Genomic DNA, 14,931 nt, shown 5'->3' with positions numbered 1-14,931 from the left:
CCAGTAGCAAAATGCTTGTTGACCAGTGTTATTTTATAGTTTAGCTGTTTTTCCCATCTTCTTTTAAACTAGGGGGCTCTGCCCCCTGCTCGCTTTGCTTGCCAACCCCTGGTGTTGGGGCATGACAAAGAGTGAGATGTATGAATTAGATATAGAATAGTGTGCAGGTTTGGATGATGCCTATATAAATACAAAATAGAGTGTTTGGCATAGAGTAATGTTTTATTGGAATATTTCTTTGTATACAACATTAGTAGTAAAGATGGTGTCTTGTCTTTGAATGAGTCTTCCTTGGCATGGATCATTTTTAACTTTAACTTTAACGTGAGATGAACGTCGAACACATGAGAAGGCAACATAAAGTTGTCCATGTCCAAAAACGGGTTCAGAGAGGTAGATGCCAACCTTGTCCATAGTTTGTCCTTGTGATTTGTTGATGGTCATGGCAAATGCAGGTTTAATGGGGAACTGTCGGTGTTTCAATGTAAAAGGTAATTCTAGGTCAGAACTCGTAAGGTCAATTCCAAGAATGAGAACAGTATTGTTAGCATGTGAATCTGAAAGAACTGTTGCTTGAATAACATTGTGTGTCATGGTGTTGACGACTAACCGTGTGCCATTGCATAAACCCTGTTTAGTGTTAAGGTTTCTTAATAGCATGATTATTGTTCCGTTTTTAAGGGTAAGGTTGTGTTGTGGTCATCCGTCCGGCTTAATAGTGTTCAAATATTCTAAGGGGAAATTCAGATGTTCATTGTCATCATCAGAGTCAACTTTGTCAGAGCTTAGAAAGAGCCGTGTCTCTCCAGGAAGTAATGAAATGACTTGTTTATTAATGTGATTAACATTAATATTTTTTTGGACATAATATAGTGCGTTGTGTTAACCACATATGCGAAAGCAGTATGGGCCATTGCCTTTTGGTGGCCTGATATGTACTCCGGTAGATGCAAAAGCAAATGAACTATTGTAGGATCTAATGCAGTTCATAAAGTTTTTACTTTCAGGCACATCGTTAGTTAGAAGCTTCTGTAGATATTCAGGATATGAATGTAAAGGAGGCAGTCTAATCTGACCCTTTTGACAACAACGTGTAAATTCATTATTTGTATTGCCAGTTGTTTCTTCTGTGAAGTTAAGTGAATGACAATGATTGCAAATGACATTCATTAATCCCAATGAATTTTCCTCAATAGTGGACTCATTATTGAAAGCGTTGTCAGCCAACTGGCGTAAGCGTTTAGCAGACGTCTGGCGTTGATGTCTGCGACGGGCATGTTTTGCTTGTGGTGTTTGAGTGCCGCGTTGTTGCATGTCCATTATTTGTGACGCGCTATTTTTGATTTTTAATTGATTCGCCTCCGCTTTGCGCAAAGTCCATTTCACTCTACGTCGTGCATTGTTTGTATCGTGCCTTGTCCGTTTTTGTATGTCGGTCAGTTGAGCTTTCTGCTTTTGGAGTCTTGCTTGCTTGTTTTCTGGCCGGTCATATGCGCGTTGCTTTGCTCCCGTTTTTGTATGTCTGAGATGCGAGCTCTTTCTTTGAAATCGTGCTTGTTTCGATGCAGCACTTTGAGACGCGCGCTGTATGCGTCTACGTTCAATGTGTCTGTCCATTTGGGCACGTCTCTGTAACAGGGTTACTTGAGCTTTGCGTTTTTTGATCCGAGACATTTTTTCTCACGTATTTTCCGAAGCGCGTTGTATGCGCCGCCGTGTATTTTTTTTGGTTTCATTCGTGTTCGTGTGTTTGGTCCCGTTATCCGATCCGAATCGTTTTGTACCCGTGACCGTGTATGCATGACTTGTTTGTTCCTCAGCGTACGAAATATGGATAAGTAATAAGGAGGATCGCACTCACTGTTAATATGGAGCCTTTTCTCCAGTTGAACGGTTAATAGTGCTTTATTTTAAGGAGATCCACCTATGCTGCCTAGTGTGAAGGTTTTGAGATGATGTATGTTTAATATGGACGTTTCCTTTAGATATGTGGCTTTGGGTGTCACTTCTTTTTGATGAGGGGTGTGGGTGAGGATTGTTGTTGCGCGAGCGTCTTCTTTCGTTTTGTGTTCCAGGGGCTTGTTGAATCCCCCTCTTTGTGTGTGTCCCGTCCGTTGCTTGTAGGGTGTGTGGGGTGGTTTTGTGTTCTTTTTTTTTGTGTTCCAGGGGCTTGTTAAATCCCCCTCTTGGTGTGTATCCCGTCCGGTGCCTGTAGGGGGGGGGGAGCCTTGCTGTTGTGCGCGAGCGTCTTCTTTTTTTTTGTGTGCTAGTTTCGTGTGCAATGGGTTTCGTGCGGTGCCTGCCTTTGACTACTTTTTTCTTTGCCTTTTCCTTTTTTCTGTGCTTGTGGCGTCTCATTTCTTTGTCCTCTTTTTTCTTTGCTCACTCCTTTTTTCTGTGGTCTTGTCCGCCTCTCGCGGCCCTTTCTTGCGCCTGCGCAGTACGTCTTTTTGCGGCTACGGCCCATGGCCGGATGTCCCTACGTCCATCCGGTTTAGCATTCTCGGTTAGTAATATGGATGTCCCAAATCTGTCCTTTGCCTTATTGTCTCAAATGGTTTGTGACATGTGCTTTTTAGTATAACATAATATAAAATTCTCACAGCTGCTTAACTCTTTTAGGGTTAATTTTATTTTGTTTCTTTTCTCCCAGGGCTGAATATTTTTCCAAAAACTCACTTTTTAAAAAAAAAAAAAAAAAAAAAAGAACACAAAGCAATGGTTTAAGACATCAAATCAACAAAAAATATTTATTTTTGACAAATGTTACTGTCTTGCATGTTGTATGAGCCTGCATACTATATGATTACACATACATATCACATACATGTTACACAACAAAGTCCTGCAAAGTATGATATCGCTCAAAGCAGCCAGTTGCATCCATTGCCACATTACACTGCTTACAATATGTGTTGCACTGGTGCCTCCTTTTCAGTTGTCTATTGCTGTACACAACACAGTCAGGTTTGTATTTTTTGTTCTCCTATGTTTCAGGAAAGTGGTGCTCTGTCAGCCTGTCTGGCACTGCTCTTTGTGATGGCCTTCCTCGCTTTGCCAAAGGCACTGTAACATACTCTGCCAGCAAGCTGTCAACCACCTTCTTGCAGAAATCTGCTGCAGTCATAGTGCTGTCACTGTTTGCCTGCTTGAACAATATATAGCTATTTGTAAGTGCAGTCTCACGCATGCGATGGTACACAGTGTGCATATGACCCCAGCATCTGATCCAGTCGATCATCTCCAGCCATTTTACAGTTACACTCCTCAAGTGCAACTAGCTTGTCCAGCTTCCTACCTTCAGGGTTTCCCTTTTGACAAATAACTTTCTCACATATATTGTTAGTGTGTACTGTAGAGAGAGACAAGTCACCCATTTGACATTGTGCCATGCCACTGCCACCAAGTTTTCTGCCCGCATGAAAACCATACTATCACCTCTTTTCATCTTCAGCCTGTCTGGCTTCAACTGTGAAGGCCAGTGTCTCCTGTTCATCCTCACTGTGCCACAAGCTCCAATTCCCCTGCTCTGTAGCTCAGTGAACAATTTTGGTGATGTATAAAAATTGTCCATGTACACAACATGACCCAAATGTTCATGGTCCTGAAGCAGCTCCAGCACAACCTGACTTGTCAAGGGACAGTTCTCTCTTTGAAAGGAATACTTTCCTGTATATGTGATTACTTTCAGGCAGAAACCAGTGTTTGCTTCTGCCAGTACAAAATCCTTTATGACTTACTTTGTGGGCTTGTCTGACATATACTGGCAGAAAAAAGGCATCCCTTGTATTTTATCATTGATTCATCCACAGACAAATCACGGCCAGGCTGATAAAATTGTTTATATGTTGGTTCCACAATGTCAAGCAGGGGCTGAACTTTATACTTGGGGTTATAGCCTGGCTCACCCCTTGGGATTTGCTTCTGGTTATCACAGAAGTGAACAAAACTTTGCAGGAGCACGTACCTGTCACACGGCATAACCTGTCCAAAGCCACCAAAGGACAAAGCATGTTTGGACCAATGCTCCTTAAACTTATATCGCCAATCTAGTCCCATCTCTATTTGTAATGCCACAAAGCCCTTCACCTTGTCTTTTGTTGTGGGTTTCCACTTTGAAAAACGAGAATGTGGTGCAAGTGCAGCCCACAATTCAAAAAATTGCTCTGCATACCTGTTTGTCTCGTCTGACAGTAACTGAAAAGCAGCATCAGGAAAGAACAGCCTGAAGTAGTCCAGCTGCTGGTAATCTGTCATGTCCAACAGCAAGCCTCTTGTGAAGTCCGGTAGCCAGTTTGGCTCCCACGGGTCAATGTCTGGGTATTCCTCCCACATGAACCTTGCCGTAGGTGCATCGGCTGTGCGAATGCGCTCATCTGGCAGCCGATCAGCTGATGCCAGTTGTCACTCTCTTGCTCGATCTCCTGATCACTTTCAACAAAATCAGATTCTGAAAATTCAGAGTCCGAGTCAGCGATAATGCACAAAACATCGTCTGCTGAGTATTTTGTTTTCTGCACTCGCTTCGCTCCCTCGTGTCCCTCGTGAGATGTCGATGCCATCTTACCTTTGTTTGAATTTTGTAATTCACGCACACACAAGGATTAGATGCCAAGTCAATGAGTCTAACATTCCCCCAAGCAGAGAGAGAATGCCTTTAACGTAACAGTGAGTATTGTCGCCATTAACGGCTGATTGTTGCCCTCTACCCCTGGATGTCGACTTTTGTCGACATGCACCCTCAACCCCTCCTGTCGACAAAAGTCGACATCCGCCCTAAAAGAGTTAATCTGATTCATTGCTATGCGGTCCAGGAGTCCATCCTGCCATCGGAAAAAACTCTGGGATAGTACTATCCTACTCAAACACATGTTCACTTGTACTCGCACAAGGCCAGTTTGGAGTCTCCAATTAATCTGATGTCCAGCTATAATCTGATCTGTGTTTATTTATAGCTGCTTTAAATGTTTAGAAGATGACAAAGTAATGTGTAATTTGTCTAGGGATTACAAGATACCTCTTTTCCTACATGGGAATTGGCATATTAGGTGTCAAGTGTATGTCAGAGACCTGCCCCAAGTGCCCAGTGTAGCCATTATCTAATAATCTGTTAACTGATGAGTGGTAATTTAGAGCAGTCCCGACCACCAAAAAAATGATAATAATATATCATTATAACTGACTGGGAATTGGCCTCCAGGAGAAAATTGATATTCTTGAGTCTGGACGAGTAATTTGTCTTGATCTTCCTGCATATTGTCTGTATGAACTGAGACCCAACATGGAGGGCCGAAGAAGGTGCAACAGTAATCTCATTTGATTTCCAAGCATTAGATGTTATATAGCTGACAAGAACACCCATTTGTTGACTTTTCTCTTGTGCTATTTTTTCATTTTGGCAATGATGAATGCTCTTGCCCAGCTCATTGTTGGTTTTTAATTGCAATCATGACTACTTCAGTGTTGGCATCCTTACTGTACTGTAGTCCTCCGTCCTCTTTATGCTTATTCATGTTGTTTAATGGTGTTACTGTCATCTGAGCTGTTAGTAGTGGACTGTTTTTATTGTATTCACACTATTTGTTATATTGCTTGACTGTCTACTTGTCAAATAAAACTGATCAAAAGGTATTCTATTTAAGCATTAACTGTAACTGATTTTATAATTCATATTTCTCTCCATAGGATGGACAAGGGGCTGCTGAACTAGCAAGCCAGCAAGGAAATGTGAGATGTGCCAGTCTATTGCAAGAATACCTTTGTTATAGTAATTTTGAGTCTGAAAAAGAAGAGCAACCGATGTTTCAATACTGTGGGTAGTATTAAAGTTTTCAGCTACTATGTCATTCATTTTTAATTCTCCAAGAGATTTATGGTTATTCTTCCTAAGATGTCAATTTCATTCCAAATATCCCATTCCACCATACACTACCGGTCAAAAGTTTTTCTTCAAACTTAATCATTTGCAATGTAATAAATGACCCATTTTGAAAAGCTAAATCGTAGACTGTCAGAGGTTTAAATTTAAAGTTTAGGTTAAGAAAAAATAAAAAAGGGAAATTCCAGAATATTACAAATAGGCTTTCTTCATGGAACGACAAATAAGTTACAACTACAGATGTTCTGCAGCAATTAAAGTCAATTAATTAAACCTTGCAAGTTGAAGCAAACAGTTTGCACAGGTGTCCCAACTTCAGTTGATTACTTAAAAAAATGGTCAGTCTTAAAGCAGAGTTGGAACAGACTGTGTAACTGCACTCTCTGAAGTACTACTTGGACAATATTACATGTAGAAAGTTGTAAATTCCAGAGATAATGGCAAGAAAATGGCAACTAACAAATTGAGATAGAACATTATTACCCTTACAAATGTAGGCCAAAAAAAAATCAGTCAGTGAGTATGGTGTCCTACACACTCCAAAGGCAATTGGAAACTGAAAGGAACTCTGATAGGATGAGATCTGGCAGAGCCAAAGTCACAACCCAATCAGAAGACAATATTCTGAGGACCACCAGCTTGCCTGATCACAGGCCCCTCACAGCACAACAGCTTCAAGCACACCTTAACAGTGCAGATCAAAAAACAGCAAGTGTCAGTTTGTACTGTGTAGAAAAGATTTTGTGCTGTAGGTTTGACAGAATGAGTGGCAGGAAGAAAGCCATTCCTTAAAGGACAGAATAGGGCCTTGAAATGCCAGCCATGGACTACTTCAGACTGGAATAAAGTCTTATGATGAATCCAAATTTGAAATCTCCAGTTCATCACTCAGGGTGTTTGTATACCATCGAGTTGGTGAAAGGATGGTTCCTTAGTGAGCGACACCAACTGTCAGACATGGAGGAGAAATTGTGATGGTCTGGAGTTCTTTTGCTAGAGGCAGAGTTGGTGACTTTCACAGAGTGACTGGCTTTCTGAATCAAAAGGGTTACTACAGTTTGGCTCTTATACCAGCAAAAGGTGGCTACTTTGATGAATCAAAAATATGAATAAAAGTTTGCATATTTATTGATTCCTTATTTTGTGTATTCCTCTGTTTATTTGGGCAGAGTGGTGGCTCTGAGGCCAGGGATCTGCACTGGTAATTGTAAGGTTGCCGGTTCACATCCTGTAAATGCCAAAAGGGACTCTGCTCTGTTGGGCCCTTGAGCAAGGCCCTTAACCAGCAATTGCTCCGTCCTGGGTATGACGTTAATCTGCATCCATCCCTACATGTAGTCCCCCCAATCTCTTGGGGGTTGGTGGCAGAATTGGCACTCCAGCCACCAGAAAAAAAACTCCCACTGTTCCACTCCATCTGAACTTGTGTGGTGCTGAGGTGTCACCCGTTGCATGGCTACACTCGGGTCCTAATCTGGTTTGTCATGTGGTGGGGGCCGCAATGCGCTGTATCAGCGCCTGCTTCTAACCTCTGTCGCTCTCCTCTGTTTATTTGTTCTATGCCTTGATTGCATGAAACATTAAGACATACAACTGCATCCATTTTCATAAGAACTGAGGTGCTCTAAAACTTTTGACTGCTAGTGTATGTCTCAAGCAAGTGACGATGATTTCAATAACAGCTTGTTAAAACTGGACCAGCACTGATAGGGGCAGGTTAAACTTTTTAAGCTGGCTAAGAAAAAAAAATATGTTGCTAAGCTTTTCTGATAATGGAAGTTCAGTTTTCATCCCAGTTCTGACGGTGAGTGATAGTGATGCCATGAAATTTAAAAGATTCCATCCTGTTAACAGCACACTATTTATAACTAGAAGCAGCGCAAGGTGAGGAGTGTCTCACTCTTTTCACTCAGTGTTTCTTTTTTATAAATCAACATCTATCAAAAGCTGCTTTCCAAAGCAAAAAATGACAGAATTCAAATAATATGATGAAACTCAGGAGTATTGTGTGCAGTTCATGATAAATTACATGGAAAAACTACGGAATGCCTCCATATTTAGATGCTTTGTTTTGTCACTATAGTAGCCTCAGTATGAGTTCAGAAGAGTCATTTATATAATAAAACTAGCCATCCCCTGCGACTCCATGTGCATAGTAGTGAAATAGGACAGCGAGGAGGGCCCTGCCCAGATCCCCACTCCTGACGTCACGCTTCCCCTTCCCCTCGGCCCGCAGCCTCTGTCTCGGATTAGCGCAAATATATCGCTCCTGCAAGCAAACTATGTTCTTAGCACGATGAGAGAAGTCGCAAAATCAACCGGAATGTTCAAGCAAATTCTAGAAAAAAGCCCCATCTAAATCTGTTAAGTAGTTCTCTCGTGAAAAGCGGACTGACATACAAATTCAAGTTCAAAGTTTATTGTCATGTGCACAGTAAGGTAACACGTTATCCTTTAACATGGAAATTCTTTCTTTGCTGTTCACACCAAATGCCAATGGTTAACAAACCAACGTAGAAAAATCCATCCATCCATTATCCAACCCGCTATATCCTAACTACAAGGTCACGGGGGTCTGCGGGAGCCAATCCCAGCCAACACAGGGCGCAAGGCAGGAAACAAACCCCGGGCAGGGCGCCAGCCCACTGCAGAGTGCACACACACACACACACACACACCAAGCACACACTAGGGACAATTTAGAATTGCCAATGCACCTAACCTGCATGTCTTTGGACTGTGGGAGGAAACCCACGCAGACACAGGGAGGACAAGCAAACTCCATGCAGGGAGGACCCGGGAAGCGAAGCCAGGTCTACTAACTGCGAGGCAGCAGAGCTACCACTGTGCCACCCACGTAGAAAGATAAACATAAATAATAACTAGCAAATAAATAATAAGTAACAAAGGCAGCATAAAGTATAAAAACAGAATAGAAGTATAAAGTGTAATGTGCAGGTAGGTGTGTGATGGACAAGTCAAATACAGTTGTGTGAGGAAGATAGAATGAGGTGAACCACAGTTATAAACTCCAGTTAGTTATTTAGGAGTCTAATGGCCTTGGGAAAGGAAGAGTTCTTTAGCCTGGAAGTCCTGCATTTCATGCTGCTATACCTCCTGACTGAGGGTAGAAGTGTGAACAGTTCGTGTTGGGGGGTGGATGGGGTCCCTGAGGATCAAGGCAGTTCTCCTGCAGACTCTGCAGTTGTAGATGCTCTGCAGAGAGGGCAGTGGAGTACAGACAGAGAGACTTTGGATTTTATATATACATAGAGAGATTACTGGTGGTTTTGTCTTGGTAGAGTAATATATTGCTGTACTTTCCCCTTTGTATTATTAATATGTAGCCTTTGTCAGAATGCCTAATCTCACAGATTTACCACAGTTTATAAGGTATTATAGTATATAACTTATCCCCACCTTCCCTTGAATCTCTATAACCTCAGGCAGTTAGGTGTAGTAAAAAGACAAGCAGGAGTTAAGTTACACATAAAATAATGTATTATTGATAATATTCATAAATAATAACAATATGCAAAGTACATTTGAATATTGGCAACCATACAGCCTGATTAAATGGTGATGTGTAGTTCAGGCGGCACACAGACTTGTTTGTTACTTAAAAATGTCTGTAGTTCATTTGTGGTCAGCTTTCAGTTACATGTCTGTTTCAATATGGCTGCCGAGCTGTGCTGTCCATTGTGTTGTCTTCTTCATCAGTTGTTAGTAAGAGAGATGCTTCTTCATCATCAGAAGTTAGTAAGAGTGAGAGTGTGAGGTTGAGCAAGTAAATTTATAGATGTTCTGTCCAACCCCTAGAGCCAATAGGTCATCATGGTACTTAAAAGCTTCTGATCCAAGCCAATTCCAAACAGCCATACTTCAGACCAATGGGGGAAATAGAACATCTTAACACCTGCCACCCCCCCAAGACCATATGTTAAAGAAAAGCTTAGCAGTTAGGCAGCCTGGCTTTCTTGCGGGGTTTGAAAGACTTTAGCAGAGAAGCAGTCACCAAGGCACATACCCCCCAACTCAATCCAAAGAGACCCATTCCTGGTGGGGGGAGGGGGTTGTAAAAACGAATACTTCTCACTAATGTAACACTAAATTACATTGCTTTGCCTAAATTACAAATAAAGACATACAAAATATTTATCAAGTTATATGCAAAATCTTACATCACAGTACTGGTAAACCAATTCAGACACAAAAGATGAGGTTGTCAAATGTGATGTGAATGTGATCACGGATGACGCTTCAGAGTTTTATCTCCCCCCAGTCTTTACAGGGGCTTTAATTGTTCAGATGACTTAGTTTACCACTGATTTATTAATAACTGCAGTTGTTTTTCTTTTCACATTCAGCTTTTTATCAAAGCCACGGCAGAGATAGCATCTTCTTGCCGGACCTTTCCCGATGTAATCTGTCTGAGGAGGACATCAGAGGCATGACTGTCTTAAGTGGTCCACTGAGCAGCACCCGAAGATCTCTGGAAGATTTACCTCCCCTGAATCTCTCCAGCATCAGTACCACAAGTAGTCAGCCCATTTTGGAAGACAGGTCTGCATTCCCTGAAAAGCAAAGAAATTCTAAAAAAGATCTGGGCCACCCTCAAACCTGTGGTCTCTCCAGTGCTGGCTGTTGCCTCACTGGCCGACAAATGGAGAATGTTTTATGTAACATTCCGGAAAATACAGCCTTATCAGATTCTTTAAGCAAGTCTAAATTTGCACAGCATTCTGCTGATGCTACTGATGTTATTAATAATCTCCCAGAAAAGGTGAAGAAGACAAATTCTGATGTCTCCATGACTAGACGAAAGAGTGTAAGTTTTAAGTTCAATGATGAATACTTGTCTCCGCCAAAGCACTTGCATGTACCCTGTGAGGAGAATCACTTGTGTCTTGCAGACACCACCACTGAGGACTTTGCCAAATATTCAGAATTCTTCAATTTTGAAAGGCTGGCTACAGTCTCAAATACTCAAGGCATTGATGCCACATCTCCAGATCATGTCTTCATTTACTGCAGGGATGAGAATGGCTGCGATCCTAACCTCGACAAAACTATAGCAGGAAACTTTTTAGTGGGTGATAAAGAAGAGGAGAATATGGGTCATGAAGAAGTACTGCTTGAGAATAAACCCCAACCTACAAGAGAAGCAGCTTTAGGTTCAGCAGTAAGTAGCAGCTCCAGTGGCAGCAGAAGCAGCCAATACAGTAGTTGTGAAAGTGAAAGTTACCAGACTGCAGTGGAGACCTCTGTGTGCTATGGAACTCCATCAGCTGAGCACGGCAAATGTTTGTTTAGTCCATTGACCCCTCGTGTGCAGAAATATAGATGTGCTTCTAATGGGTGCATGGCTTTTCAGAGTCCCGCAACTCATATGAGAGCGGACCAATGTATAGCAGAAGGCAACACACACTGTATGCATCCAGCTATTAGCTTATCGCAAAGTAAAGTGGAGACGTCCACTACATCTGCAAGCAGTAGTGGACTAAGTCAAGGTACTGTGTGTTGCACTCCTGAAACCATTCCTGTTACAACAAGATGTAGCCCAGTGTCTGATGAACCCGATTTGAGTGATCTGTTGTCTAATTTATTGCTGTCAACAAAGGGGCCTCAGCAGAAATACTCTCACCTGGAGGACAATGTATGTTCAGATGTAAATACTACTTCTGAAGATGATCTCTGTAGTAAAGACATTAGCCTAAAAAGTGTGAGTAGGAAGCTTATTAAGGAAAGCCCACATGTGCCTACATCACAAGATACATATTTTGAAGAAGTAGAGGCGGGCGATGATTCATCAAAGCCTTTGACACCATCTTCATTCATCACAGGAAGAACTAAGGCTAGACAAAGCCAGTGTTCTCTTAGGTACTCCAGCACTGATACTTCTGCCTGCTCCTCCCTTTTTGACGAAACCCTTCCCATGCCTGTACGTCTTCACCGTCGAAACCTTCGAGGTACCCCAGTCCAGGACAATGAAATTGGGAACAAAAAGTGGAGAAGATCCAAAAGTCTTAATGAGATGGATCTGTGTAATCAAAGTTTTAATGCTGGAATTACATGTTGCCAATCAAACCCTGGAATTGTTAAAGGATTTATTAATAGCCAGGCCAGCACCATCATAGTTGACCGAGGTGTTGGTGATAGTCAAGCTAGCACTGTTTTGGTTGACCGAGGCATTAGTGATAGTCAGGCCAGCACTGTTTTGGTTGACCGATATGTTAGTGATAGTCAGGCCAGCACTGTTTTGGTTGACCGAGGCATTAGTGATAGTCAGGCCAGCACTGTTTTGGTTGACCGATACGTTAGTGATAGTCAGGCCAGCACTGTTTTGGTTGACCGAGGTATTAGTGATAGTCAGGCCAGCACTGTTTTGGTTGACCGAGGTATTAATGATAGTCAGGCCAGCACTGTTTTGGTTGACCAAGGTATTAATGATAGTCAGGCCAGCACTGTTTTGGTTGGCCGAGGTATTTGTGATAGTCAGATCAGCACTGTTTTGGTTAACCGAGGTATTAGTGATATGAAGGGTATCACTATGGTGATTGACCAAGGTGCCAGAGATAATCAATCAAGCACTGTGTCGTTTGATCATGGAGTCCATGACAGTCAGGCCAGCACTACACTGACTGGCCAAGGTGATGCAAGATATCAAGACAATAGTATAAGTGCTCTCCAGGTTAATTACAGTACTCAGGGCATCACTGCAAATGGGCATGGTAGTGTTAAATACCAAATCAACAAACAGGAATGTCAAGTCAAAGAAATCAAGATAGATGATGATTTTTGCATTTATCAAAAAGTGTCATCAAATTCTGCGCAAGATTCTGATTCAGCTGACAGTTCTGCTAAAGTTAGTTTAGTTGGAGCAGAGACTACTGGTCACTTTTCTAATGAAAATAATTTCTTGACAAGTGATTTGTCTTCTAGTAGTGATGCATTAAACTGTATCCCAAAGCAGTGCTTTATGGCAAATGGAATGTTCCAGAATCTCAAAGATACAAACCATACTAGCCTTTGGTTTACAGAAGATGACGAAAGTACTCAAAATGAAGACAATATCGGAAAAGAGTCCATGCCTCACCCTGTGAAGCTTTCTAATTTCCCTTTAGTTTCTTCTAAACATCTACCAAGGTACAGCACCAGTCGAGTGTCTGGCTGCCCACCACTTCAAGATAAACCTACCTGTGATTTGTCTTTCTCTCCTGGTGGTCGTCCTGTGGTTGTGGGTATGGCCGAGCCAGTGGAATTCTTATATACCGATACAGAGGAAGGCCACACTCTAATTGAGTCCCATGTACCACCCACCACTAGCAACTCCTCCAGGTCTGAAGATTCTCAAAATGAAGAAACTGTACTGTGTGACTGGAAAAGCTTTCAGAAAAGCCCCGAGAAGGGAAAAGAAAACAATTCTGAAGCAACCCTTGGCAGGCTTACAAATATTCAGCTCCGTCGCAAGCTACAAGAACTAGGAGAGAACCCGGGACCAGTCAATCGTTCAACTCGATCGCTCTATCTGCAGCAGCTTTCTCGACTACTGAAGGACCAGCAGCACCACGACAAAAAAGGACCTCAAAGTAAGAATCCTCATTTGAACATTAAACGTTAACAAACAGATTTGCTTCTCATTTCCTCTGGTTTTATTTTAGTCTGAATACAAAATGTAATATAATTTAAGATATCCATTCTAGGGCAAAAACACTATAGATAGCCCATAAAGACTTATTCTTCCTTTTTATTCTATGTATTTAGGCCCCTGTCCACCAGATTATTTTAAATGTCTGGGACTTTTCGCTTTTGTCATTTGCAGCATATTGAGAATTAATAGAAGTCTTTAACGAACAGTCCAGTCTTATTCTTCAACTGGATTCCTAGCTGTCTTTTTCATGGAGCTCTTGGATCATGTCCTGGAAGAATTTCAGTTTTAGCTACCTTGTTCATCTTGATGGACTGAACATATTTAGGAACATTGTCATTACTTGCTTCTTGGTATCTGGTTTAAAATTTTGCCAAATCAATAGGCGGACAGATGATCTGTTGTGGCAACCCCTAACGGGAGCTGCCGAAAGAAGGAGTCACTTCTTTGCTTCTTATATCAGTCATTGCCTCATTTCTCTCTGACTTTTCTTTTGGATTCAGAGTCATTCCTTATTCCTAGTTTGAGTTTTACATTTACTTTTCAACCACAACATTGGGGCAGAATCCTCATTTTTGTATCAAAATGTTTTGTTTATGAAACCCAAATGACTTGCTAAGTGTCACGTTTTGCTAAGTGATAAATTGTGATGTATGTTTGTGTTTGGGATGCGCAGACTAATTTTGATTTTTTGAGTACTCTACTCGTACCTGAGTAGTCGGTTAACTGCACTTTGTCCAACACCAATGTCTTATAAATTAAAAACTTAATTTTCCCACTACAGTTTAATTGAACACATGTGTTTATATGTTTGACGGCGATTGTGTAGAAAAATATTGCAACACAATTTTAATTGTGATGTAAACCATTCGAACTTTGTCTGGCCCTATTGTTCAGGCAGTCCAGACGTTTGTTGTAATTACCACATTCTTTGTTATTTTGAGCTTCACTTTTAAAGTTTGTGGTTATTATTTCTTGTTGCTTTTTTACCCCCTTAGTAATGGCTTTCTGTGAGGGGCTCAACCAATATAAACCTATCAGCATAGTTAATTCATTCTTTTATTAGAGCACTTGCTTTTCACAAAGCTGAGGGATAGCATGTAATTTCTTTCCGTTTTTGCAATCAGTACTGGTATTATTTCTGCTTGGACTGATTTGCATTTTCTAGCTTGGGTACTTAATGCAGTTGTTGAAGTCTTCTTGCATTCCTCTGTTATTGGGTCGAGAGGTTTTGAATTGTCCTTCACTCTCATGTGATTCAACACTGAACTGCTCTACAAACATCTGCCATTACAGATTCTGCTATCTGCGTCAAAACATTGTTAGATATGACTGTGTTTTCTTCCTGACTTTCCATGAAGTAATACTCCTACAGAATACCCAAATAATGAATATTATGATACCT

At 41.5% G+C, this 14,931-nt stretch overlaps 1 protein-coding gene across 1 annotated transcript in view; it reads left to right on the top strand.

Moving 5' to 3' along the window:
* ankle1 (ankyrin repeat and LEM domain containing 1) overlaps nucleotides 1-14,931 on the top strand; it is a 54,346-nt gene that overhangs the window by 30,320 nt on the left and 9,095 nt on the right. The window contains exons 4-5 of the mRNA XM_028816575.2: nucleotides 5,686-5,812; nucleotides 10,246-13,467. Of these exons, the coding sequence (XP_028672408.2) occupies nucleotides 5,686-5,812; nucleotides 10,246-13,467 (3,349 nt within the window). The remainder of the gene's footprint in view (nucleotides 1-5,685; nucleotides 5,813-10,245; nucleotides 13,468-14,931) is intronic.

The sequence above is a fragment of the Erpetoichthys calabaricus genome, chromosome 12 (assembly GCF_900747795.2).
Source record: "Erpetoichthys calabaricus chromosome 12, fErpCal1.3, whole genome shotgun sequence".
Classification (NCBI taxonomy): Eukaryota; Metazoa; Chordata; class Cladistia; order Polypteriformes; family Polypteridae; genus Erpetoichthys; species Erpetoichthys calabaricus.
This window is presented reverse-complemented; position numbering and strand designations above follow the sequence as displayed.